The following is a 26218-nucleotide window of genomic DNA, read 5'->3' on the forward strand; positions in this document are numbered from 1 at the left end:
CAACAATAAACAAGGTTCGTCAGTGGTTGAAGAGTGAGGAGTAAACAAACCCTAGCGATTTCACCCCGATATCTCTCATATTACCCGTTCGTGTGTGTTTTAATTGGAAACCTTTAGAAATTTGCTATGGAGCTGTGTCAAATTGGCTAAAGTAGTTGGTTTACAATGAGTAGTTCGGTGTCATGAAATTTTGGGTTAGCGACGATTTAATAGCGCCGAGTAGAAAATGTCACGGCTGTGGGCATTGAGGAAGAACTTAAGAAAGAACGTAGTACTGCGCTGGTTGATACCGGGTGTCTTGGCGAACCCTGCCCACAGAAGATTAACATGGAAAATCGATTTTGATTTTTTTGCGCCTGCCCCGATTATCCAATTGAAAAACTTTTACAAGGAGGTCATAGTAGTCAACATTATTCTGTAATTTTTTCAATCTTCTTATTGTAAATCGGAAACTTGGAGCCGTTGTAAGCCAAAACGACTCCAAATTTTGAAAATTTGAAAGTCTCGCCTAACCGCTTAGGCCTCGATTGGCCAAAATCAACGTCAAAACTGCACCAACATAAAGTCGCTAACAAAATAAGCGTAAGAACCCAATGTCGATTGAGTTTTCCTTTTTTCATTTAATATTTTATTTAAATGCGCCAAAAAAGCGATAAAAAATCACTTAAACGACTGCCCAGATATTAAAGTTCCAACAAACGAATAAGTGAGGAAAAACGTGATTGGCGGAAGCATTTACAGCAATTGCTGGAAGGGACCGCTGACCAATCGTGGATTCGGACGTTTACGCGGAAAATTTAAATCGTTTGAAACTCGGAGGCGTTTTGAGCCGAAACAGCTCTAATAAAAGAATTGAAAAATGATGGCCGGTCTTGACTATTATGATCAGGCGCGAAAAAATAATAACCTATTTCCTATGTCAATCTCCTATATCTCGGTTTTACCTGGACACCCGGTATAAAAATTCGCTGCCGTTGATCAGTCACCAAACCGCGAGAGCTACCGTTTTTTCAACTTCCGTTTGGTTAGACGTGGATAATCAGTTGCCACAGAAATGCGGTTCTTGTTTAATATCATTTATTCATCTCTTTGTCAAATCATATCAAGCGAGTAAACTATTTGACGCCACAATTTCGATCTGAATTAATGTTGATTATGGCAACTGCAATTCAAGCTCCTGCCAGGTGTAAGGTTTGTTCAGTAATTAGTTTACACCACAATTACTGCAGCATCGCACTATAAAACTCTTGAACGTCTAAACGGAACCATACAGAACTAAAGGAGACGCATGTTAACATCGGGAGTAGTCCTACGTCGTAATAACGCACGCCTACATTCAGGAGTAGAAGCTGAAGAGCTGCTTAAAAAATTTAAGATCGGAAATGTTTGATCGTCAACCGTACAGTCCTGACTTGGCACCGAGTGACTTTCACTTGGTCACAGGATGAAAGTGTGGATGAGAAAACGGCAGGATAACACAAACGAGGAATTGAAAAGGTCATAGGCAAGAGGGGCTTAGTGCGTAGGTGGCAACTTGATATGAGGAGGGCATAGAAAAACTTCTGCTGGGATGCATAAATAGCTTTTATGTACAATAAAACGTGTTTTTCTGACCTCATTTGGTTTCGCTAATTCAGTGGAACTTCGAAATAAATAGCCCTCGTATTTCACATCGTTGGAATACTGAAAACATGGATAGAGGAATTTTTCCTACTTACATTTGCGTAGCCACTTAACGGCGCTCAGGAGAGCCATGAAAAATGTAAATTGTACCTGAGCGTTTTTAATCAGTAATCATAATCAGTATGTGTCAGTAATATAATCAGTAAATTTTCGCTGAGGGTTTTTGTCAATTTTAAACATTGAGTTTAAACAATTTCGTGCCGCCACTGGAGTGCGGTAACTTATCTCGGTTTTTAAATTAATATTTTTCCTTGATAAAATAATCCATTGATGTACATAAGTTCTTCCTCTAGGACTCCTTCAAATGCGGAAAATGATGTAAATGGGTAACATCCGAGTGATTGCCTAAGGATTTGTAAACTCATCTCAAGAAATGCTGAACAAGAATTTCGCTTTTTCCCATATTTAACTCTTGATGGGCCCCTCAAATTGACTCGCTATGTTAGATTCTAATACCTCAACGATCTTGTTTTCTTAGGTAATCAGAGGCATGTATAATACCCCCCGAGACACATGTACCCCTTGCGCTATTCAAATTTAGTATATTAAGACAAAAATTCCACGCGGCAGCTCATATTCGCCCCACTAGTACAAGACATGTGCGTAATTTGTTTCGTTTTTTTGGGAAAAAAGGAATATTGCCCTGTTTAGGCGAGAGTTGCAAATGTGGCACAATGCGCCAGGCAGTGGAGAGCGGACGGCTTGGGACTGAAGGGCGCTTAAAGAGAAATATTAGGGCTTCCCAGCGCGACCCCTTCGAAGTCGATTGGGTAAGGGGGGCCAGAGCAGTGGCGTGCCCAAGCGTTTAAAGCCATGACGCCATGGCATATTAACGTGCTGACACTTGGAGAAAAGGGGAAAGTCTCGGGGTGCACGTTCTGGTGCGTTTTGGCGGTGTGCAAGTTAGTAGAAATAAATAATAAATTCCGGCTTGAAAATTGTTGGATGTTTGTTCTTTTTCTCGTCGCCAGTAACTCCAGGCCGAGTGTCTTCGAAAAGGCACTTGATCTGATATTCTGACGGCCCAATAGTATGAGATTCGCCAAAGCACCTATCCACTGTAAACCTAATATTAAAAGAACGTTCTCCGACTTCAAAGTTGTTCACGATGAATATAACGTGGAGGTCGGAGAAGACTGCAAGTTGCGACTTTCTAACGAACTCTCGCCCTCTTATAGTTGTTTCGCGTTCTTCTCATCTGGTGTAATTGCATAACATTGCCGCCTCCTGCCATTTTGGACCAATTCGCTCATGTTGCACTTCTTTTTGCCCTCAGATTTTACCCATTGCGCATTCATACTTCTGCATTCCGCGCCTGTTACCTCTCTCCCTTCTCGGGCATTAGTTTCCCGAACTCGGGAGCAGAGGCGTCCGGGAGTCATCGCGTGGAGGTACGAATAGGTCTTTGACTATCAGGAAGTACCCGAACTAACCCCATTTTGAGGGTATTTTGGTCTGTCGAGGGTCTCGACAGACAAGGTCTGAAATCTAAACAGTCAAGAATACATTTTTAATTCTACCCAAAGGTTACTGAGATCAGCAACCTACTGAGAAGGAGAACCATTGGCTGCCTCCTTTAACACTTAACTTTTTCTTCATATACATTGGTGAAAGAATGGGCTCACGGGTTAGAAGAAGGCACAGAGATGGTGCAGAATTGATTTAGAAGTAGATTTTACCTAGAAAATACGAGAAATGAACTTATAAATAAGAAAATTTTTAGTTTCATTTAATCTTGAGGAAATGGCGGCGAAAATGTAAAGCAAAGCTTGTCATCCCTTCAGCCATGTGCTGAACATGTCTAGAATTAGGTCTGGATGTTGTCGTTAAAGTACTTGCTATTAAAAAGCGAACGATTTAATTATTGAAGAATAATAGGAAACGATTGCTGAAACCTCCAACTCCACTTTGATTATTCCCCGGTCTATATTACCACTAATAATTAAGCGATTTTATCGATTTTCCTATTAAGAAGCCTCAGCTATAATTTATTGCCATCCACTTCTGGCTACAGAATGTAGATCTCATCGTTAATTGGGAGGCTTCCCGATGATATTAAGGGCGAAACATGAAGTCGACCGTAATTATCCGCGATATTAATCCCGCGTTTTCATTCAGTTTCCATAGTATTGGGGAATATCCGCCATTTGAGCCCTCATGCGTTAATGAAGCTTTTATTAAACAAGTATTGTGCGCGATTTCAATGCAATAGTCAGCCTACTTTGCAGGTATGGAGGTCCCTTAGGAATCACCATATCCGGGAGTGAGGATAGCGGAGAACCCATCGTGTTGTCCAGGTTAACTGAAGGTAGACACATTATATCGTTTACCTGTACTTTCTAAAAATTATTTTCTTCTTTAAGGTGGTTTGGCCGAAAAAACCGGAGCTCTTCATGTAGGTGATAGAATTCTGGCAATTAACGGAGATAGTCTGGAACAAAGGCCTCTCTCCGACGCCATTCGGTTGTTGCAAACCTCCGGTGATCGCGTTCAGCTGAAAATAGCCAGAAATATCAAAAACGGTGCTAAACTTAACACTATTTTACACTCTAAACGCAAATTTAGACCCTTTAGGATTGGAGGAGCCCCGATGCAGCTACTCCAGTCCAGGCCTCATGAGCGTGGATAGTGCCATTCACAGCTGGGACAGCAGCAATCCTGGAGATCCTCAGATCGAAAATACTTATGGTAAAATTTATAATAAATAAAAAAGATTAATACATATTTAAACCGGAAATTTAAGAATTCAAGGATATAGAGAGCGTGCTGAGTGAGCCCTTATCGTATCAAGAACACCAATTCGCTGAACATCACCATGACAAAGAGCTTACGCTGACAAAAAACCGAAAAAGAAATTCGGAGCTGCAATATTACTCGGATACTGAAGAAATGTTTTGTCCCAGCCCCTTACCACTACCCAATTACAATTTCGGGAACACCATGGGGTGAGAATATACAATACCATAATGCCACCACAATAATTTTTCTTTCGCGTTACTTAGACACTACAATCATCATGCTGGTACCATGGAACGGCTCACAAGTTCCTGTAGCTCCGAAAATATGATGGAAAAAGAGGTGTATCATGTGACTCTTTATAAGGACTCCATTTATGACGATTATGGCTTTAGCGTCAGTGATGGTCTCTACGTTAAGGGCGTTTACATTAACCGGATACGAAAGGGCGGCCCTGCTGATATAGTGGGTCTGCTAAGGCCATACGATAGAATAATTCAAGTTAGTAACTCCAGTGTTATATTTTTCCATGGTATCAAGATAGTTTTACAGGTGAACGACACGAAAACTACAGATTTTGACTGTTGTTTAACAGTGCCCCTGATAGCCTCAGCTGGAGATAGGTTGGAGCTAATCGTCACTAGGAATCCAAATTTGTTACCTATAGAAAAAGTATGATTAAATATTAATAGACAATAAGTTTATGGTGGAACAAAATTTTCTTGCAGGCTGTTCATGGCGTAACGAAGATGTCGTTCTCCTCGAGCCACAGCACTATAACAAAGACTTTATAGATTATTATTTATTATCAAATAAATAATTCCAAGTTTATAATAAAATAAAATATTTATTTTTATCTTAGTTGACATTATATCACCATTTACAATTTAGTATGGTTACTAAAACAAATTCTGTTATATAAATACAGTTTGATATTACTATTGGAAGTTTTTTTTCATAGCTGCACAACATTGAATTCTCAATAAATATTTAAACATAAAAAAAATACCAACACATTTTCTCACACTCACTTAAATGAAGGACTTTTATATTTGACCTAACTATATACAGAGAATCTATTATTGGAAAAATATCTTACAAGGTTAAAAGAGGACTTCAAAATGTTGAAATATGATTCGAGGAAAATGGCTTCTAAACCACTGAGTGAACCAACCACAAAATTTATTCTTAAAAGTAGCAGAGCAAATTTAAATTGAGCAACAATACTATTAAATTAAACCTAAACAACAACTATCATCATCTCACTTTACCACTGCGATTGTCACATCACCCACAGTCAATTATCTAATTCTTTGGCTTACCACTCAAAGCCTTAAGTACCTGGACAAGTTCTCCTACCTAAAACTATGAGAAAAGCAAATTGCCTTTTGATCGTATAGTCCTTGAGTTATAACTAAAATTATTGTTTAAACTGTTCATATCACCACCGGCAAAACCATTCAAATCTTTAACCCCATTTTCAAACACAGGGTAGGTGATTTTGTCCTGCCAGCTTTGCACATAAGGTAGAAGAGTTTCCTTCTGTTCACTTTGCTTCTGGTCATATTTTGCCTAAGAAAAACTTATCCTACTTTCAATTCCATCTCAGTTCAAAACAACTATTTACCTTGTTATAATGAAGAACTCCAAAAATCGCCATAAGCATACCTACAATGTTCATTGAGGTCACTGGGTTACCCAACACAAATAGAGATAATCCAATGACAAAAATTCTTTTGCTGCAATTGGCCACTGCATAAGTCAGAGGAGTGACTAAATTCAATAAACTGAATGCTATAATGTTTTGTAACCAGTTTAGAAGGCCATCAATAAAAAGCAGGGTAATTACCCTATAGTCCTGATAGGTCTATAGAGAGAAATAAAGAATTATTTATTTTTCACAAGGGGCAAGTTTACCTTAGTTTTGTCATGTATTAAACTTAGAAAGTCTGCATACAACCAGACAGGAAGGAACATGAATAAAGCTAATCTACCTAGTAGATGCAACAGTCTTAGATGGTGAATCTTGGTATCTTTTAATACCTGTTAAAACCAGAATATTGTTTCAGGTGGTATAGACATGAAAATGAAATCTCACTTTCTTGGAAAATATATGCTGAAGAGAGAAGCCAGCAGTAGCCACTAAAGCACTGACCAATCCAATCATGTCGAAACTGATCTCAGTTAGAGTGGCAATGGCCACTCCTCCAATTATTGGAATAAGGCTAATATACACCTTAAACGTCTGCTTTTCACCCATAATAAGTCTTGATAGGAGCACCGTAAAAAGAGGCATTGTAGCTTTGACTGAAACAGTATTAGTATCAAATGTAGTTTGAAGTTTTGATTTAGATCTCTCACATAAACATATGGCACTTGCAACTATTACTTACCTGTATGGGCATAAGATACAGGAACTTTCCAAATACTGACATGGCTAAAAACACTTGCAATAAACTTCCCAAAGGCAAGGGGGATGATCAATTTACAGTAATATTTCCAGTCTATATCCACGTATTTTCTGATCCCCCATAAGTTGAAAAAGGGCCCACTGAGAATAGTGATTGTGAGCAACTGGACCATTGTCATGGTCATAGGATACGGGAATTCGTTGAGAACAGTCTTCCCGATTACATTGTTTGTGGAGCTGACAACGTACCATGCTAAACATAGCAATATAATGCTCAAAACCTCTTTGCCCCTTTTTGGGTCAGCCATGATACGTTGGCAGAAACACAACCCCTAAAGTGACCTTTATCAGCTGATTGAGTGACAGATCTCAATGTGACGAATATTCAAATTGCTAGAGCGGAGGTGTCTTTCAGACAAATCTCGATATCGAAAATTATTATCGACATCGGCTTTTCGATGTAGACTGTTATACAGGATGTCTCCAAATTGGTCAATACTTTTCAATTTCATAGTTAAACATATTTTAGATTAGTTAGATGGTTAAAAAATCAATGAAACCCAGGAAAATTCTCATCGTAGACAACGTAAATATACTAGTATAATCATTTTGAGTTAATACGAATTTGATTTTTTGCATTTATCTTACTATCACTCTTAAACCTTAAAAAAATTATACCTTCATTAAATTTGAACATTTCTAAGTGATTCTGCTAACATTCGTCATCAACAGACACATAAATCAATATTCCTGTACAGGCGCTTTCTGCGCTTTTCAGACGTGATAAAACTAAATCGCCTCCTAAATCTACGAAATTTCGTAAAAGACGAAGTTATTAGGCAAATTTTATTATTTTCAAATATTCTCGTGACCTTTTGATAAGCCACAGATAAGAATATCGGTCGTTTACGAGTTATTCACCGCGCTGCGGTCCATTATTTCCACAAACGTCTAGTGCTCATTATTTTTTGTCATTAACACGCATCAACCAGAGTAAAAGTTTATACTTATTTGAATGTGAACTTTTAACGTTTTAATTAACTCAAGTTTATATTCGATCCCAAAATTGACGTTTTAAAAGTGCAATAAATTAATTAAAGGTAAGTTTTCCAGCTGAAGAAGGGTCAAAGCAAATGCGTCATTACTATCTACTCTCTTTACTTTAATAAGGACCGAAAATTTCTATTGAAAATTTTGCAATTCAATGTTAATTAACACGGTTCCAATGTTAACTTAGGTCATATAACATAAATTACTAACGTATTTGAAATTTGAATAAGAAATCCTTAATTTTTCTATGTGTTTTGCGTGAGACGTAAAGCGAAGTCACAAGACGTAAGTAGATACATAATAACGATACGTGATTTGTGATTTTCATATATTTTATAAACATTCCTCTTTTCAGATTAATTTTAGCATATCTCTAACGAAATGATAATAACAAAAATGCCGGATTCCGAGGAAGAAGCAAAGAAAATTAACTTAGATGAGCCGCGTTTTGACCAAAACACTTATATGGGAAGGGCCAAACATTTTATCCAGACCACTAACCCCTTAAACCTTTTCGTTAGCAGTCGCAAATTAGACGATGCTAAATGCTTAATACAATCTTACAAGTAAAACATTTATTCGATTTAATGTCTGGACTTTTATAAAATGTAATTTCTATATAGATCTGGAACGCAATTGCCTAAAGATACAACTGAAAACGATTTATGGACGGCTAAGGTGTTATACGATTCGGCATTCCATCCGGACACCGGAGAGAAGATGATGCTGATCGGAAGAATGTCTGCTCAAGTATGAAGAGATATTCTTTCATAGTGGAAGTATATGACGGTTCATTAGGTACCCATGAATATGCTGATCACCGGAGGAATGATCACGTTCTACAAGTCAACTCCCGCTGTGATATTTTGGCAGTGGATTAATCAGTCGTTTAACGCCATTGTGAATTATACCAATCGGAGTGGAGATATAGTCCAGACTGATAGGTAAAATAATTTTATTTTGATAATTATGTTATGCGCCTACGTGCGTAATTTCAAAATTCTAGGCAAATCCTGACGTCATATGCGTTTGCTACCACGGGGGCCGTTTCTACAGCTTTAGGGCTGAATGCCCTGGTTAAAGTAAGTGTACACATATCTTAAATTGTTCTTTTTCGGCAATTGATTGGGATACAAAACGGTGTCATTGAACACGCGGTCTTCTTAGAGGTACCCGATGCCAAATGAATGATTTTTGTGCCGCAGAAGATGCCGCCTTTGGTGGGACGCTTGGTGCCGTTCGCAGCGGTGGCGGCCGCTAATTGCATCAACATTCCAATGATGAGAGCGCAGTGAGTTTACATTTTACGAAAGCTTGAATGTAACGCGCATTTTGGCATGAGACTTGTAATGTGATAACAATGTTCGATTACAATTAAAGATAGTCGATGGGGGCTATATCTGTCACTCTAAGTGCAAGCGCAAACATAATTATGCATAGTGGAGACAATATAAACAATTTAACGTGACGATTGTTACTTCACGTGAATTTCTTATGTTACTCCATTTTTTTTCAATTATAATAATTCCTTAATATATTTAGTTAGTTAGTTAAAGAACCTTCATAGACCAAAATCCGAAGTTAGCCCGAATATTAGGGAGTTAGCATCGAACCTCTTATATGGGGGAAGGGGGGTACCCTCATGTCACTACAAGTGCTTCTGCATGGTAAAAATGCATCTTTTAAACCGTTTTTAGGGAACTTAAACATGGAACTCCTGTTTTTGACGCAAACGGCAATAAACTCGGATACTCAAAAGTGGCTGCGCAGTACGGCATTAGCCAAGTGATACTAAGTAGGATCGCCATGGCTTTACCGGGAATGGGTATGAAATTCACTCTATTGGCAAATTATTCTTGAAAATGTGTCTTAATGCAGTTCTAACCCCCGTGGTTCTGGACTATTTGGAAAAGAGGGGGACTTTATGCAGATACCCCTGGCTAGGTCTCCCGACCTCCCTGGGAGTTTTAGGATTGTGTCTGACCTTTGCCACGCCCTTGGCATGTGCATTTTTCAATCAAAAGGCCAGTATACCCTTCGCACGTTTAGAGGACGACCTTAAGGTAAAAAAACACGTATACCGACCTTTCAAACCTTTCGAGGTGCGTGTTTTATGACAATAACTTATTCTCTTTGTATATTTTATTTTAATATAATCGACCTTCAAAAACTTCTTTGATTTCAGATGGAAGTCCGCAAGAAATATGATGACAAAATTGAACGAGTGTTTTTCAACAAAGGTCTGTAAGTTTTTCCCTCATTCTGGGGATTAAAGCATACATTTTCATTGAAAAACTCGTCAAATCTTTCGTTCAACGTGACAATAATACTAAGCAATGTTAAATTGTACTAAATAATTTTAGTAAAAGCCATTTCGTGCATTTTATTTTCCTTCCTTACCAGTTAATTCAATGCAATATTGATATAGACTCATCAGGAATTAATTTGGGATGACAGGATTTCCAACTGGAAGTAAATACTTCGTCGGGGTTTCTTGCCAGTTTAACTACGCCTGGAAACTCTGGTAGGGCGAGAATGTAGCCTAATAAAAAGATAGCTGGAAGATATGGTTAAAAAATATATATTACTCTCACCTGGAAACCAAGTAGGAGGCTGACTACCCCTCAGTTGCACCTTGGAGATATACTGCACAGGATCGGCCTCAACAAAATACTCGATTCCACGGCTCATCACACTCTCTAAATTTCCAGAAGATTCCAAATCTGGTACATAAGCTGGCTGCAATACTATTGCAGGCTCTGCTCCCACAATATTCACTATCGGCTCCAAATCTAGATAAACGCCTAGTAGAGGCTAAACCAATGAGGTAATAATATGCACCCTCATCCGCCCAAGGCATCTCCTCGTTCTGAAGAGGCTTAAAGGGCACCGTAGGGTGCTCTTTACTAGGTTTTCTTGCCGCATCATCCATTACAACATTAAAAACGTCCATTGCAGGCCAATCTTCAGCTTCGCTGACGTTTTTATAAATATCGATCAAGTTTATTAAACCTGCAGTCACAGATTCTTTATGAATCTCTTTGGCTAGCTGTTGGGGCACCAGGACATCTTGCAATAGACCTGGACTTACAGAGCTGAAAAACTCCTCGATTTGAACTTATTGTAGAGAAAAAAACTTCGATTATTTAACCTCAAGACAATCGAGTGTTCAGTCGACGTCTCCTCAAATAAGGTGTGAAATATCTGGTCAGGGGGACACTCGGGAGCCACACCACTTTCTACTGTGTGCATTATACAAGCTAGAACTTCCGGGGGGGTTTCCACTATTGCTTCATCAGCTGTAGGAGTATGGTTTATGATCGACTAAAAAATGTTACTGTAAGAGTACTCGACAGAGTTAAAAGCTACAAACTTCTTCTAGGAACATCACAGATTCAGCGTTCAAGCGCAGTCTCTGCACCCGCTGTTTTAATGCATAGCGGTCCTCACGTAGGGGCAAATCGGGGGGGACTATTTTGAGAATATTCTCCACGTCCTGACTCTCCTCTTTCACCATTTTGGCCAGTTCGTGGTACTCCATGTGCAGTTTAGGCTTAAAGGCATTTAATTTTAATTATTTGTCGATAAAATGTTATTAAAACAAAAATTAAACAGATTTATGGTTTTTTTCAAGTTCTGAGTTACATTACTATTAACATACTTCAAATGTGAGTTTTAAGCACCCACCACATGGATTATAAATTTGAAAATAGACAGAGAGAGAAAACGAGGAAATGGGAAAATTTTAAACGATGCGGTGACTCACTTGTACAATAAATTTCGAAAAATCAGGATTTAATGAAAGTCAAAATATGAGATTTTATGGAATTTTAAACTCATGAATGATAACAGAAATGACTCTTGTAGATTCTTACCCTTGCCTCTTCGTGGACAACGTCCTTGGGAGACGAAAGGTAACTCGGTGTGACAGAGAGGGTCTCATAATCTGGATTTCTATGTAGAAAACGTCAAAATATCTTAAATTGTTTATTACAAAAACCTACAATTGTTGCATGCTAATGATCACTTTGGCCCCCTTCTTTTCTTTTTCATTCATCTTATCAACAGCCAAATTCTTCACTACTTTCTTAGTCACCTCATCACGCTTCACCCTTGTTCCGCTGAAGGTTTGCTGTAAAAGTGGCTCCATCCCTTAAGGGTTTTATATCAAAAAAATGTATTTAGAAATTGGGTTTATAAATGAAGATTCTAAAGGAAGATTGAAAATCATGGTTGAAAATTAACCTGAAGAAGTTATTTTGGCTGGTTGTTTCTGGATTTCTTGAATATATTGAGATCTGGAAAATATCCGATAATCGCTCTGCATCTCGGATTTTTGAAAGTTTTCATCAACTGTACCTTCTTGGGCTAAAATTAAAATTTAATTCCCCTTTTATTTTTAATTTTTTGGTAATACAACTTACAAAAAGGTACTTCCGAACTGGACACGTTCAACATTTCATCAGCAACCTGTTGGTTTATCTATTGAGATAGTTATAGGTCAATATTTTAGATACAGCTGCATAGAGGAAAATGAACCAGAAATAAATAAATGATTTTTCTCCCAATCACTTCAATTACGGATTATTTCAGAGACAAAACACACCCCCCTTTTGATCCAAAAACTATCAAATTTACTGCAATTTAACTGCACTGAAATTACCCGATTGCCAGACAGAAAACCTATTTCGTCGGCGTTTATTTGTGTCTTAAAAACACTTAATTTGCACTTTGAACCATTCCCTTGAGGTGTCCCCCCTGAAAGCACTATAGGTTTAAAAATTAGAGCATTTATAGGGCTGTAAGGAATGTCGGGTAAAAGCTCTACCAATCCTCCATTTGCAGAATCATATCCTGCGCCCAAAAGAGACAACCCTCTAAAGACAATAGTCCCTTCTTCAAAATCTTTCTCGGCAACTTCACACTTTAATCCTACTTTGTCAATTTCCACTCCAAAATTTCTGGCAAAATTAATCTTCAAAGCAGCAATTAAAACCTTGGGGAAAAACCAGGCACGCACTAAAACCTCTTTTCGATTAAAATTCTCCATGAAAGTCAGATTTTCACGAAAATTTCTGGCAAAATTTCCAAGATTTTGCAAAGTGGGGTAGCAAAACTTTAACCAAGTTTTAGGAATTTTATTTTGCGATAAATCTAAAGCCACCGCTTCAAGATTGTGATCCAAAATCTTGAAGCCCAGCAATGAGGCCTTTAAGTCTTCAAGATTGCTTCGAATACGCAGCAATAATTTCTGATATAGTTTCAATTCTTTCAATACAAATTCTGATGGGTTTTTTTGAGGTACATTTTCAGGGAAAATATTGAGTAAATCTTCAATTAGTTGTATTAGCAAGTCGGAATTTGGAATTAGGCAGGTTTCCTCAGAAGAATTTGTTAAAAGGGCAAAGTCTTCTAAAAAATCCTCTTTTGCTTCCTCTTCAATAAATTGATAGTGACTCAAAAACAGATCTTCAGCAGTTTCATCTGGTAAATTTTGAATCAGTTGTATATAATCGCTTCTATCATATTTTGAGAGTTTCTTTTCGGCGTCGTTTAAACAGGTTCTTAATATTTCCTCTACCAATCTCCTCTCCTCAATGACTTCTAAGCTTCCACTATAAATGCACTCACCAACGACATAGTAAAGCTTCTCGAACAAACAGCTTTCCTCATTAACAAACTGCCTCAAAAAGGACTGAGAGAGCTCTAAATTTGCCTCCTCAAATTTATAACTCAAGTTCCAATGCATGTAACGCCTCAATAGAATAAAATGAAATCTACATAAACCATATAACAACTTTGAGAACATTTCTTGCTGTCCGGGACATCCATAATAATAATCATCCACAGTTATTGGATATCTATGATAAGCTTCCAATAACCCATTTTTTACCCTTCTCTGACTCTCCCAAACAACCTTCACACAATTCTGGATCATCTCCAAGGGCAACTCGGCGCTTGAATCCACAGAAAGAAACAGCCGAAAGTTTTCATGGGTGTTCTCAAAGTCCATCCCCTCCAACACCCTCTCCAACTCCCACAACCAATTGGGAGCGAGATGGCAATTCTCCAGAAGCACCCAAGAAGCTTCAATTCGAAATTTCTTAATCAAATTTTCGGCTTCAGTGTAATTGGAGGCATCTAGGCTGAAATGCTGGAACTTGTGGAGAACTTGCTTTAATTCGGCAAATCTGCGCAGGTGTTTGAGGATATTTAAACCTGGAGTTAAGAAGAAGATGATCGGCATTAAACTGTGAGATTCATTGTAGATTTGTTGGATATCCATGAATGAAGGTTTTAAGAATTTAGGGCCCAGAGTTTGCTTTATAAAATCGCAGATTTTTGACCTCAAAAATTGAGGTTTCAAAAGTTTAATTTCATCGTTACTTTTAGTTTCAGCTACACTTAAAGAGAGCCAAAAGGCAAATAGCAATTTGTGCCTTTCAAACAAACCTTTATTGATGCACTGGAACAAATTCAAGGTAAAAGTTTGGCAAATATTCCTGCAACGAGTCTGAATATCCCTGGATTTACCTGCGTTTAATATGGACATAAAATAAATGTTTTTGAACCATTTAAGGGAAAATTGGTAACTGTGATGGAGCTTTTGGAGATTATTAATGCAGAAAAATTGTCTAGAGACATATTTTGCCACATCCAGGTAATTTTCCTTGAGCTCGCTAATGATTTCAGCTATTCTCTGAGCCTGAGCTTGTTTTAATTTGACTGTTTGGCTCAGTTGTTTCGACTGATCCAGGATATAAATACTTGCTTCATCCTCCAGAATATCGGTTTTGCTCTCACAAAGAGTGTCAAGTATCTTCGAATCTAGATTTTTAAGCTCCTCCCTAGAGTTCTTCGTCATTTCCCAAAGCTCCTCACTCATCTTCCTCGATTCCGGTCTTTCAATCTCCATCACAGTCCTCAGAAGGTTTTCTGTTAAAGCTTCCTCTGTTAATTGAAAGTTTATAACAGTGATTTTACTACAAATCTCCTCACTGTATTTGGCGTTACTCTTACATCCGATTAAATACGTTTTCGCACTACCATGCACCTCCACCTCCTCTAAATTTATGGTTACGGGGTTCTTTTCTTGCGACAAAAACTCTGTGAGATATAATGGGATAAATCCCTGAGGATCTTTAATAAGGATTCTCAGCCCGTGAATGAGAGAGTTTTTCAATTGAGATAGAAAATCATTGAAGGTAAGTTTGGTTTGCAAGAGGTTATGTCCGGCCTCAGTTTTGATAATCCATTGTTGGGCTTGAAACTCTGGATCTATAAAAAGACAGTGAAATTGGGAATTGTGCACAATGAGGGCGTTTTCTATAAAAAATTCTGAGGGCAAAAGTCCGTTTTCTATCCAAGTTTCTACTTTGGAAGTATTCGCTAAAAGTGCGGAAAACTTAAAATCTTCTTTCTTGGTTATAGGAATTTTGAGATTTTCAATAAAATTTCTAAAAACTAGAAGTTTCTCATTCCTTTTCTGCTGGGACAATTGTGGCAAATATGCAACTAGTGCACAGCTCAAAAGGGCATCTCCAGGCAAATCGTCAAGATGTCGCTGCAGCCTCTCAGCAGCTTCACTCCAACGCTGTCTCTCCCCCCCTAGGCCTCCAATAAGCTTCTGCGCACTGCTCAGTTTTCTGTTACACAAATCGACTTCACTCTGCAATTTCACTTGCTTCTTAACGGCCTCATCCAGGAGCCAATTTAGCTGCGCTAACTTCTCTTCGATCCTTACCACCTCCTCCTTCTTCTCATTCAGAACTCGCATGGTCTGCGCATACTCCTTCTCTGCTTTATCGAGTTTGACTTTCTTCGGGGCCACCTCTTTTGCTACTTTATCGTACATATCCATGGCGATAATCCACTTGCAGAGGCCTTCAGCTGCACTTGAAGCTTTAGCAACTACATGAGGCTTGAAATCTTTATGGGGGAGGAATTCTTTTCGTATTTTATTTATGATTTCGAGTTTGATGTGGTCTTTGTCAAAGTCTTTGAGGGTTTGAAGAAAGTTCATGTCGCCTAAAATTCTTTTTGAGGGGCCCCAATAGTCATAAGTCTTTCGGCCAGTACTGGCATCAGGGATTTTATCAGGTTTCACTTCTTTGATCACGCAAACTGAGGCCATGACCAATTTCACTGCGTCCGGGGGATTTTTCATTGATTTTACCAAAGTAATATCTGAAGGTTTGAGAGTGTTTAGGGCAGAAATAGCGTCTTCTAAAATAGGAATGGCCTGCGCCAATTCGGACTCACACTCAGACTTCAACTCTTGAGCCACAATTGCTTGTCGACTTGCAGTTTTCTCATCTTCCCTTACCAAATTTGAGGCTTTCTCCACCTCCTCACTCTCCAAGGCGATTTGCTCAGTCATCTCTACAGCATTTCTAGTCATTTCCTCAAGTTGAGGCTGATATTCTGCTAGGGCTTTTTGCATGTCGCAAATCTGAGATGAGGCATACGACAATTTGGCCAAACCCTGTTGAAATCTGGATTTTTTTGCTGTGAGATATTTCTGCTTTTTAACTACCAAGTCGATAAAGAGGTTATTGAAGTGAGTGAAGGATTTTGAAGTTGTTTCAGAGGTTTTGAACATAAAAACTGAAGCTGCAGAAATTTGTTCAGAAATTGTTTTATCAATAAGAGAACTTTCAATGTAGTGATTTGCGATGAATTGCAAAGCTTCTTCTGGCCATAAATGCCAGAAAACTCTGCTACATCGAGCAGTTAACGAGGGATATGAGGAAATTTTTCTTCTGAGCTGATCTCCAATATTAAACGATAAGGTTAAGTGCAAGTTTTCCCTGCATTGTTTGTTAAAGTACTTAAAGACCTTTTGAAGACTTATATCTAAATTCTTATTTCCTCCTTGGGCCCCTAGTCTTGTAACCTCCAAAATTTGCAGCTTCTCTTCTGGATTATAAAAATCAGTAACGTCTCCATCTCTCAAAAAATGATCGACAACTGCCAAAAACTCCTCGTTCAGCAACTCTTCAGAGACAAAGAAAACAGTATTTTTTGCCATATATCCGCATTCTTTAAGCACTGTTTTGAAGTCTGTTAACAAGCGTCTATTATCACGAACAAAACTGGATTGAAAATAATTTTGATCGCAAATGAAGCTACAAAATTTTGTCAAGGACTTCCTGCCACGCCCTGTGAGGCCCAGATGCAGAATTGTTTCATTGGAAATTGATAAAAGCCTACATAAAATTGCCATCTTTTCTAGGGCATAATCAAAAAATAGTAGGTTCACTTTGGGAAATTTGTTATTGTAATCTTGCAATAGCTGCTTGCAACTATCTTTGAGATTTATTTCCTCATAGCAACCATTTGATTTGAAGCCAAAATAAATCTTGTCTAAAACCCAATCTTCATGGTTTTCTCCGAAGGTCTCTGAAGCATCCTCTTGGAAGTTCTCCTTTAATGCGACTTTGATGAAATCTAAACCATTCTTGAAATCATCCAAATTATCCAAACAGTCCAAAAACTCTCGCACTAATTCATGAACCCACAATTTGAGATAAATCTTCTTATTTCCATCAAAAGTCTCCTTCTTCAGTAATGTACAACCCTTAACAATTCTCCCTAAACCCTTTATATCGAAACAACTCCTTAAACAGTATTTCAACGACTCCTTTAGCTGCAGATAAATCTTCATCGAAGCTCCTATTAATGTTTCAACAGAATTGAGCGTATCTCCAGGGAATCCAGATTTTTTCCAGGAGTAAAATAGACTTTGACTAAAAATCTTGCAATAACTCTCATTGGTAAATTCGCTAATTCCAAGAACATTAAAATTTTTAAGGAGTCTCCTAGGTAAATCCTCATTAAGTGTAGAGGCTATAAAGTTGGTATTTTCCAGTTTCTCGCGGAAATTTGGGGATAAATCGTGATCTATGATAAGCCTCAATAGTTCTAGAGTATTCGAATCTTTACGGGAACAATTTAAGTCATCCAAAAAACACACTAAGCGCTTAGTGCGTTGATTTAACTTGTACTGTAATAGTTCTTTGAATAAATTATTTGCGCTCAGAAAATTGCTACAGCAAAAAAATGCCTGATCAAAATCATTTTCATCCAACCTCTTCATACAATTCTTCAAAGCTAAGGATTTCCCAGTATTTCTCGGCCCAACTATCAGCAATTTTCTATCATACTTCAAGTGCAGATCAAGGATAAAGTTGATTCTAATCGTATCAACAGTGGGCACAGTCATATCCATCATCTTTTCATTCTTCAACACGTCAGCCCAAAGCTTCCAGGTCCCCCTCAATTTATACATGTAACAATAGTCCAACACAATCCCCTCTGTAGGCACTGCAACTTCTAATTTTTCCAAACATGAAGGATACCCATAAAAACCTTTCCAAAGCTGCTTATAAAACTCATCAAACTTCTTCCGTTCTTCCCAACACATGCAGCTGGAAAGTCCTAAGGCTCCCGCCTGGATTAACGTGGCATGTATCCAAGGAGAAATGTTTTTCAAGTCTTCATCTTTTTTGCCATTTTCAGAGTATGCTTCATCCATAATCAGTTGGAAGTACGTTAAAACATTGTTGACTAAAGTGTTCTGGCTAAGCGTAATATAAGGGGTTAAAGTGAGAAGAGTTTCCAGAGAGGGTGGTAGGAACCATTTGATAAGAGCTTCTATTTGCGTTTTGTGATCTTGAAGCCACAAGGATTTGCAGGTTTTCAACCAGGATTCAATGAGGCTCGAGTAGGGCATGGTTTGAGGCGGAAAGTAGATGACGGTACATCTGGAGATCTGTGAAAAAAACATTGATTTTGAATCGATGAGCACCACTTTCATCTTTTTTCTTTTCCTTCTCCCTTCTGGATACACAAGAGTGTATCGAGGGAGGAAATGATAAAGATGGACAGGTGCCCGCCCTTCAAAGTTCATTTATTATTACAGGTGGCCGTTGTTTAAAAATTTACTTTTTTTAAGAAATGATGTAGCTTTCGTTATTTAATTTTATCCATACGAATATACTTATTTTTTGATTAATCAGTTAATCGTAGAGCAGTTTAAACCATCTTTCAGAAAGCCGATCCAACAAATACTTACCATTGTTGGACTCCAAGACATCAATTCTGTGGTCTCAAACACAAACGTCACGTTATCCACAACCTCAACTTGTTCCAAAGACTCTAGAAACAGCTGCCTTTCATCCAGAACCTCCAACATATCACCGATAAAGTTCTGTTTCATTTTACCATCGAACAAAATCCAGTTTTCCTGTTCCAAATTCTTTAAAACAGACAGTAATATTCCATCTCTCCATCTAACGTTGGGATTTTTGGAGGGTTTTCCAATGATAGTTTCATAGTCTATACAACTGGGGCTGAAGATGTGTAATTTCACGTCAGATTTCAAGTTATGACAAAGTTTTACAGAAGTGGTTTTTCCAGTACCAGAGTCTCCCAGCAAGATTAGACTAGTTCTAGGACGGGTTAAACAATCGAAGACTTCTTGGGTTTTAATCAAGAACTCTTGAGAATAGTTTCCTTCTACGGAAACGTTGTTCGAATTCCGTGGCACGAATGAAATGTCGGCAAAAATGTCTGAAAGAAACTTCTGGAATATGACTAGATCATCAGGCTGTAATTGAGAAGAAAACACCTGACTGATGCTCAAGCTTAAAACTCTGAAGTTGTCACTCTCAGAGCTTTGTAGCTTCTGGAAATTCGTCACAACCTTCTTGAGTTGTTTTAGCTTAAAAATGTAGTGTTTTTCAGTGCCTATGAGGTCTTCCAAAAGCCGCAAACAAAGACACAAGTGCTTTGAACAATTTTTAAAGTTGGACATCCCAATGGTGGCAAAAAGACCCTCTGCAATGATCTCTAAATGAGGCTTTGATAAGCTAAAAGTCCTGAAAATTGACTTAAAATTCTCAGGTAGCTGCGCTGACGCAGAGGATTGACATATTACTATGAAATTCTTCATAGGTCTTCTATCCAAAATATTCCTTAATTCCTGAGAAATACTGCTGAGTACTTCAAATTTTAGTTTCTCAATATGTTTTATATTAATCCAGCAGTAGTTGATAAGGGAAACCCCCTTGAGGACTCTCCCCAATTCATTTACTTTAAGCTTCGAAATACAGCTGAATGAATAAAAAGCCCTTCCGAGAGTTTCTGCTAAATATTTCACAGTAACAGACTTTCCAGTTTGATAAGCTCCTTTGAGAAACCCAAAGAAGTTGTTAAAATACGCGATAAGTAGCGTGACGTAGCAGCGCTCAGTCTGTGAAGAAAGCATGATTTGCCCATTGTTGCCCAGATACTCATACCCATAATCGATCACATGATTCATAAATCTCACAAAACAAACAGAATTTTGACAGTAAAATCGCAGCTGCCTTTGCCAATCAAAGTGATGATCGTCGATCACTAATCCATCTTTAACAAAGTTCTGCAGGAAATATTTCAAGTTCAAATCTACCATGAGTAAATTCTGGATTATATTCCTTTGTAGGAAATTAGTTTTTTGAAGTTTTATTTCCAGAATTTTCTCCTCAATCCTATTATCCAGTCTTTGTTTCAGCATTAATAGTTTAATGTTATGTGGCAGCTTCAATCCATTTTCAACTTGATCGGTCCAGAAGACTTGAGCCATTACTTGAAGGCTTTGTTGGGGGTATTTCTTCATTAGCTCCCTCAAAGGGGTTTTCTTGAAGATTTTGAAGCACTCCGAGTGTTTGTGCTTCAAACTGTTGCGCACCTCTGTATCCAGTGTTTCGAGAAAGATTTCCAGTATCATTGAGAGTTTCACTGGGTTTTTTAATCGCAGTTGCTCTTGACAACTACTCAATACTGCTTCTACTCTGTGATTATTAAGTTTTAATTGATAAATTCCTGGAAAAATCTTCGGGAGCAATGATTGATTATCGGAGATGTTCCTCGAGAGCAATTGCATCAATTCTTTGTCTGGTATCAAGAATAATCTTGGAAATCTAATGCGGATTGTTTCTAAATACTGGTCAATGCCTTTCTGGATTTTTTCCAGGTTGAATAATGCTTCCTTCAAATCACTGCAAAAGCGGCTTTTTTCCACAATCTCAATTAATTTTCTGGAGGAGTTTTTGAAAGTTTCTATATAGAATTTCAAATTTTTTTGATCCATATTTTCCAGCCAAATTTTTTCTTGGAAAAGGACTTGGGAGACTTGTCCATTGAGGGCGAAAATAGAGCTTAAAGTGCTAAAAGACGTTTGAAAAATGTTCCAATCGTATACAACATCTTGAATCTTCACTAAAGTTTCGTAAAAATTTTCAACTTCACTCTCGAATGGTTTCACAAACACCATTCCGCGCATTCTGGATATTTCCATGATTTGCTCATCAACGATCTCCTGAATTTGATTGAAATTCTCAAGGGAATAATTTTCTGCATTAATGATGAAATACACACTTTCCCAACGCTCTTTTAGGGTTTTTAAGTGCCTGACAAGAGTTTCTTCTTTGCTAGCACATAATGAGATGATTTCGTAGTCCTGGAGGTTGTCTTTGAGATCGAATTCGACCATTTTCTTCAAAGTTGTGCCTGTAAATGCATCGCGTTAATATGAAATATACGATTTTCTGATGATCTCGAACCTAACATCAATACAGAAAATTGAAAATTTAATAGGCTAAATTTACGTTTTACTGATGATACCTCAAACATCAAAAAAACCTCACCTGCATTGGGCATCAAGTCGAAGCCGGCAATCTCAGACATTGCCCTCCAATGTGTAGCCTTCAATGCCTTATTGCACATGATTTTCATCACCACCAAAGCCGGTTTGAACTCTTCTAGAATATTCAAGGACATACCGCAGAGCTTCAAAGGCGCTGGCCAATTCAAGATATCTGGATCGTCGACGGTACCTTTAAATCTGGACCATTTAATTTTTAGTGAGTTTTTATCCATAAGAGGTGATCATTATTTTGCCGTACGAGGTAAATCGTAACCACACGACGTTGATTGAGTAATTTACTCTTTACTTGAGTTTTTTTAATGATCACCCTATACGAGCACTGTTAACGGGAAAGAAAACCAATTGTGAATAGACTGGAAATATTTTTGACAGTTCCAAATCGGTTTTCCTCTCTGTTAAAACAGGCCCATTGGGGTTGAGCTAAAATTCAGACCTGATGGGTAAATTTTCGTCCTGCGCCTGTCTCAGCTTTTTCCTGTAGGTTTTCTTGATTTCCTTCAGTTCTGCACAGAATTTTTCAACTGCCCGATTGGCAGATTCGTAGTCCAGCAAGTCAAACTGACCATATTGCCACACTGAAACGTGTTTTTGCACGTCGAGGCTTAGCTTCAAGAGGTGGTAAAAAGGGTATACGTAGTCTTTTAGATTATCAAATTCTGGATACGAGGATTTGGGAAAATTAAGGCAGACTTCTTCCTTATTTACCCACTCAATTTGCAGTTGAATTTCCTGGACAAATTATTGCACTATATCGAACTTACGAAAATTTCAAAAATACCTTGATTTTAGCCATCTGCAAGGTGATCTTATTGAGGTATTTTCGGGCACATTTAAAGTCGTCCATTTCGTCCAAAATCACCAGCAGCGGATACGTATTAATAATGAGGACATTGATGTCCTCAATCACTTTTTGCAATTTGTCCTCAGCTTCGAATTTCAGCTGCTCGTAATTGATCGAATGCTGCTCGATTATAGGAAAAATAAAATTCAGCCAGTTTATTGCTGAAATACATATTGACTTGCACAACTTGCAAAACGCATTTGTTATGACTACAACCTTCGCAATTTCTTTTTATGTGATCATCATCCAAAATCCCCATGGTGATCAAATTTGAGAGCGACATCAGTGAGGCCTGAAGTCTGCAGTTTAAAGTCTCGAGCTGCTCGTTGCGCACCCAAGACATGAATTTTCCTTAAGAAAGTTCAATGATTACACATCCTTTCTGATAATAAAGTTACAAAGGCCGTAACTTTTCGGCCCTCAATTTATTACCAATTTCAATCAGTTCCTCAGTAGTCAAAGGCTTCTGCAAAGCTCGCGATTTGATCAACTGAAAACTATCGCAAATATCGTTGATTTCCCATAAATGTTGTGAGGACAAGTTGGAAAATATTGAGTCGGCAATCATTTTCAACCCTGCGTGTAATTTCGTTCTATAGGGGATTAAATCCACTTGTCCTATGTTGAAATACTCGTTGTCGGGAATTTGGGTAACACTGTGAATGTGCCTGTTGAGAATTAGACTATTTATAAATAAATCTTCGATTAAAAACCAGCAAACCTGATCGAATTAGTTAACGTTCGCGGTTGTCGAGTTTGAGGGGAAACGTCCCTATTTAGTCAAAAATCTACCGAGTGATTGCGGAGGTTTGCCAATGCGGGGTAATATCCAAATTGCATAATTATTTATTTATTTTTTTAAATAATGCACTGTTCTAATTGATACTGATAGGAATAAGTCATTCCGGTAATATAAGCAATTGATGAGAAATTACCCAGAGACCCAAAACAATTTTTTTTTTAATAAAAAAACATTCAAACCTTTTATAAAACTCTATCCTCTCACAGCCATCCTCAAACAAAACGTCATGAGACTGTGCAGAACATCCACTAATTATATCCTCATATACCCCCTCAAAGCGCTCTTCGAGGATGCTCAAATAAGCTTCCATGGGCTGGTATAACTCCCTAATGTTGCTACTAATGGTACTTTTGCATTGCAATATAAATTCTTCAGTCAGGCACAAAGAGATCTTCCTCATTTCTTGCCCTTTAATTCGTCCTCTCTCCATTACCCTCAAATCCTCCCCCAAACTAATTAAATCGTTCAGTAACGCATGAAAAAGCATTACCACCTAAAATGTTGATTCTAAAAATCATAGAGATGTTTTACAATGACGTCTCACCTCAATTTCTGGAGGAGTCATGATCAACTTTCCTGCAAAGTCGACATGCAATTTCAGATATGGACAGCTTTGAGTGAATTTAACAACATCCTCCATGGTATGAGCAATGCTTTTACTGACGTATTTCGACAACAACATGGTACACGCAGGAAGAAATTTGAGGGGACGTTTTTGGAAGATCAAATCCGTGTTTTTATCCAAGATATTGCACAATATTTTGTGGAAATCTTGCAGACAGCATGAAGATATTAATATTTTCTAAAAAGCGAAAAATTCTCAGATCCGCGATTTTTTCCTTAAAAATTTGCTTAATTAAAATTTCAAATAACCTCTTTAAAAACTGCCTTCAACTCATCGACTTCCAATACTCTTTGGATTTCCAATTTTATCAACTGTTTGGGCAGTTTAGTGAGGCAAGTTTCCAAGAAATTTCTCATTACTGGATAATGTAGAATCCAGCGTATTGCAAACTGCTTTCTAACGAAGATAAATTTGTTGTATTGGTCAGTTCTACCTAGGAATCTATAGTCGCTAATTGTGAAATTTTCAGGGCATTTTTCCTTAAATTTTAAATTCATGCCTGCGCAATGGGTTATTTTCTTGAATTCTTGCTTCGAGTCACGCATAATATCATTTAAAAGCTGCGGAAATCGAAGCTCTAATTTTCTAGCGTTGATTTTACTTCTAATATTTTTTTCCTGGAATCTATAAGAAAGTATAAATGCATTAAGTCTTATTTAAAATTACCGAGACATTTCAGTTATGGGACATCTCGCTGCAAATTCTCTCATAGAATTATTAATAGTGGTTGAGACAACCGCTGGTATGTCTACTCTTCTATTCCATGTAGACAATCGCCTAGTTTTCGTAACATTCTTGCTTATACACTCTGAAATTTGGCCAATTTTTCGTGCCCTAACGTCAAAAACCGCGCACAAATCTTTAGGGATATTAAGCAAGGGTGGTAGCGCTGGGACTTTAGTGCGGTGGTACTTTTTGGAGGGTTTGTTAGCCATTATTTATTCGAAGACAATTTTCAAACCGATACGAAGTGATTGGGAGCTTGGGCGAAATAAAAGGGTATTATTGATCAAACATTATCACTGGTTTATTTTCGAACCCCTAAGACATTATCTCTTCACAACAACCCCTCTCGTTTAAATCATCCCGATCCGCAATATTTTCGGATTCATCTGCTCGATGTACATCGAAGGAAAACTCATATCCATATTTCGCAATAAATCATACAAAAGTAGAATTACCTGACAAATACCATTGCGTTTCCTCGTACGACAGAGCTTGACATGGCTGAATTGTGGTTCCATCTGTTCCCTAGATTCATTTAAAAAAGTGGTTCCTCCTCCCCTCATGTACCTGAATCCAACTGGTGTCGGCACCATATATTGGCCAGGAGCAGATTTTCTACTACCACACGGTGCCGTTCTGCCACTCATCATACTGTGGGGGCTTCGAACACTTTTGTCAAATGAGTTTTTCGAGTATTTAATTAATTAACTGAGGAAAGAAAACCGACCTCGAAAGTGGTTTCATTTCACTAGAACCAGCAGGGGGTCGTGTGCCTTGACCAATTTGTACTGGTTGACAACCTTGTTCGAGTGCGTTTTCGGATGGATTTTAAAATTTTTAAGTTTAGGGCCTTCTCAAGCTAAACAGTCATCCAATAGTTTAGTTGGATCGAGTTGCATTATTATGTCGTGCATGCATTTATCAGACAATTTGTGCACACACATACATATATGGATGTATGTCTTTATGCCAATTCATCCGTGTCTGCAGAAACTGTTGGCAGAGCAAATATCTGTACTTTGTGGTCTTAATATTGCGATTAATATCTATGGCAAAGTACTGGCTCGAAAACGGTGGTGCCGGTGATGGTTTTGACAATGGACCTTAAAATTCACTAAAATTTTTTTTGGCTTGAGGAATAACTTTTTTCAAATTTGACTGAACGCTTGACATTGCCACTACTGGGTACTGTATTGTTAATCATACACCTTTGTAATTTTCAACGGGTCATTGTTAATCTGCAATGAATCACCGCAAAATCACATAATCATTCCTAATTTATACTAGATTATATAGTTTTGAAACGTAAATTATTTATCCCATTTTATGTTTATAATAGTATGTTTACAAATTTGGCATTTTAGTTGGCGATTGCCATTTTTTGAACAAAATGGAAAATGTAAAATTACGATAAAAAGCAGGGTTTCTATTCCTTAAATTCGAATAAGAGCACTTCCTAGAAGAATTATGTCAATAAGATGCTCAATAACTCGAAAACGGTTAGAAATGCCAACAATCGGTTATATACCTGAAACGTGTTGAAAGCGATGAAAGAAGATTCTACCTCGGAAAAACCTTTACCGTATAGATTTTTGTCTTAATAAATATAATCATTCAACAGATTTATCACATCT

General features: G+C 37.8%; 5 protein-coding genes and 1 long non-coding RNA gene across 13 annotated transcripts in view; 2 read left to right on the plus strand and 4 right to left on the minus strand.

The window, feature by feature from the left end:
• Positions 1 to 5358, plus strand: part of Grip (Glutamate receptor interacting protein) — an 88570-nt gene extending 83212 nt beyond the window's left edge. For 6 of the 7 annotated variants that reach the window (XM_066293356.1, XM_066293361.1, XM_066293360.1 and 3 more), the window contains 7 exons: positions 3912 to 3991; positions 4047 to 4205; positions 4249 to 4371; positions 4427 to 4628; positions 4686 to 4920; positions 4972 to 5091; positions 5148 to 5358. In XM_066293356.1, the coding sequence (XP_066149453.1) occupies positions 3912 to 3991; positions 4047 to 4205; positions 4249 to 4371; positions 4427 to 4628; positions 4686 to 4920; positions 4972 to 5091; positions 5148 to 5213 (985 nt within the window). In that variant the 3' untranslated portion in view covers positions 5214 to 5358. The remainder of the gene's footprint in view (positions 1 to 3911; positions 3992 to 4046; positions 4206 to 4248; positions 4372 to 4426; positions 4629 to 4685; positions 4921 to 4971; positions 5092 to 5147) is intronic. The other variant, XM_066293357.1, reaches the window with a different exon arrangement.
• LOC136345261 (uncharacterized) lies at positions 980 to 4097 on the minus strand. The gene is made up of 3 exons (XR_010733115.1): positions 4014 to 4097; positions 3232 to 3362; positions 980 to 3171 (listed from the first exon to the last, which is right to left on the minus strand). It is a non-coding gene; the product is annotated as an uncharacterized lncRNA (long non-coding RNA).
• Positions 5247 to 7291, minus strand: LOC136345257 (solute carrier family 35 member E1 homolog). The gene is made up of 5 exons (XM_066293372.1): positions 6813 to 7291; positions 6518 to 6726; positions 6337 to 6462; positions 6047 to 6286; positions 5247 to 5991 (listed from the first exon to the last, which is right to left on the minus strand). The coding sequence occupies exons 1-5, from the start codon at positions 7135 to 7137 to the stop codon at positions 5785 to 5787; spliced, it is 1107 nt and encodes a 368-aa protein (XP_066149469.1). The 5' UTR covers positions 7138 to 7291; the 3' UTR covers positions 5247 to 5784.
• Positions 7292 to 7619: 328 nt separating this feature from the next.
• On the plus strand, positions 7620 to 10251 carry Sfxn1-3 (Sideroflexin-1-3). 2 transcript variants are annotated; one of them, XM_066293373.1, is made up of 9 exons: positions 7620 to 7929; positions 8235 to 8445; positions 8503 to 8629; positions 8678 to 8823; positions 8886 to 8961; positions 9085 to 9170; positions 9577 to 9704; positions 9758 to 9942; positions 10065 to 10251. In XM_066293373.1, the coding sequence occupies exons 2-9, from the start codon at positions 8261 to 8263 to the stop codon at positions 10125 to 10127; spliced, it is 996 nt and encodes a 331-aa protein (XP_066149470.1). In that variant the 5' UTR covers positions 7620 to 7929; positions 8235 to 8260; the 3' UTR covers positions 10128 to 10251. The 2 variants fall into 2 exon arrangements, with proteins under 2 accessions (XP_066149470.1, XP_066149471.1); XM_066293374.1 differs by lacking the exon at positions 7620 to 7929 and adding an exon at positions 7985 to 8164.
• A 30-nt stretch (positions 10252 to 10281) lies between these two features.
• LOC136345256 (uncharacterized) lies at positions 10282 to 12479 on the minus strand. The gene is made up of 9 exons (XM_066293371.1): positions 12304 to 12479; positions 12125 to 12247; positions 11884 to 12031; positions 11755 to 11833; positions 11253 to 11432; positions 11031 to 11203; positions 10721 to 10974; positions 10474 to 10671; positions 10282 to 10421 (listed from the first exon to the last, which is right to left on the minus strand). Exons 1-9 carry the CDS (start codon positions 12335 to 12337, stop codon positions 10288 to 10290), a joined length of 1323 nt encoding a protein of 440 aa, XP_066149468.1. The 5' UTR covers positions 12338 to 12479; the 3' UTR covers positions 10282 to 10287.
• Positions 12453 to 25179, minus strand: LOC136345247 (dynein axonemal heavy chain 7-like). The gene is made up of 12 exons (XM_066293337.1): positions 25040 to 25179; positions 24525 to 24970; positions 24107 to 24482; positions 23778 to 24035; positions 23413 to 23726; positions 22864 to 23099; positions 22648 to 22782; positions 22369 to 22592; positions 22024 to 22319; positions 21571 to 21767; positions 18957 to 21433; positions 12453 to 18653 (listed from the first exon to the last, which is right to left on the minus strand). The coding sequence occupies exons 2-12, from the start codon at positions 24791 to 24793 to the stop codon at positions 12453 to 12455; spliced, it is 10983 nt and encodes a 3660-aa protein (XP_066149434.1). The 5' UTR covers positions 24794 to 24970; positions 25040 to 25179.
• Positions 25180 to 26218: the final 1039 nt, after the last annotated feature.

The sequence above is a fragment of the Euwallacea fornicatus genome, chromosome 19 (assembly GCF_040115645.1).
Source record: "Euwallacea fornicatus isolate EFF26 chromosome 19, ASM4011564v1, whole genome shotgun sequence".
NCBI lineage: Eukaryota > Metazoa > Arthropoda > Insecta > Coleoptera > Curculionidae > Euwallacea > Euwallacea fornicatus.

What these genes read in the sequence shown, in the direction of transcription:
- LOC136345257 (XM_066293372.1), bottom strand. Translation starts at nt 7,137, where the DNA reads ATGGCTGACCCAAAAAGGGGCAAAGAGGTTTTGAGCATTATATTGCTA. An exon ending in AGCATATATTTTCCAAGAAA is followed by an intron (nt 6,463 to 6,517) that starts GTGAGATTTCAT and finishes TGGTTTTAACAG; the next exon opens with GTATTAAAAGATACCAAGAT. An exon ending in TAATACATGACAAAACTAAG is followed by an intron (nt 6,287 to 6,336) that starts GTAAACTTGCCC and finishes TTCTCTCTATAG; the next exon opens with ACCTATCAGGACTATAGGGT.
- Sfxn1-3 (XM_066293373.1), top strand. Translation starts at nt 8,261, where the DNA reads ATGATAATAACAAAAATGCCGGATTCCGAGGAAGAAGCAAAGAAAATT. An exon ending in TGCTTAATACAATCTTACAA is followed by an intron (nt 8,446 to 8,502) that starts GTAAAACATTTA and finishes ATTTCTATATAG; the next exon opens with ATCTGGAACGCAATTGCCTA. An exon ending in GATATAGTCCAGACTGATAG is followed by an intron (nt 8,824 to 8,885) that starts GTAAAATAATTT and finishes TCAAAATTCTAG; the next exon opens with GCAAATCCTGACGTCATATG.
- LOC136345256 (XM_066293371.1), bottom strand. Translation starts at nt 12,337, where the DNA reads ATGTTGAACGTGTCCAGTTCGGAAGTACCTTTTT. An exon ending in CTGTGATGTTCCTAGAAGAA is followed by an intron (nt 11,204 to 11,252) that starts GTTTGTAGCTTT and finishes AACATTTTTTAG; the next exon opens with TCGATCATAAACCATACTCC. An exon ending in GCCTCCTACTTGGTTTCCAG is followed by an intron (nt 10,422 to 10,473) that starts GTGAGAGTAATA and finishes TCTTTTTATTAG; the next exon opens with GCTACATTCTCGCCCTACCA.
- LOC136345247 (XM_066293337.1), bottom strand. Translation starts at nt 24,793, where the DNA reads ATGGCTAACAAACCCTCCAAAAAGTACCACCGCACTAAAGTCCCAGCG. An exon ending in CCCATAACTGAAATGTCTCG is followed by an intron (nt 24,483 to 24,524) that starts GTAATTTTAAAT and finishes ACTTTCTTATAG; the next exon opens with ATTCCAGGAAAAAAATATTA. An exon ending in TGCAGATGGCTAAAATCAAG is followed by an intron (nt 22,320 to 22,368) that starts GTATTTTTGAAA and finishes TAATTTGTCCAG; the next exon opens with GAAATTCAACTGCAAATTGA.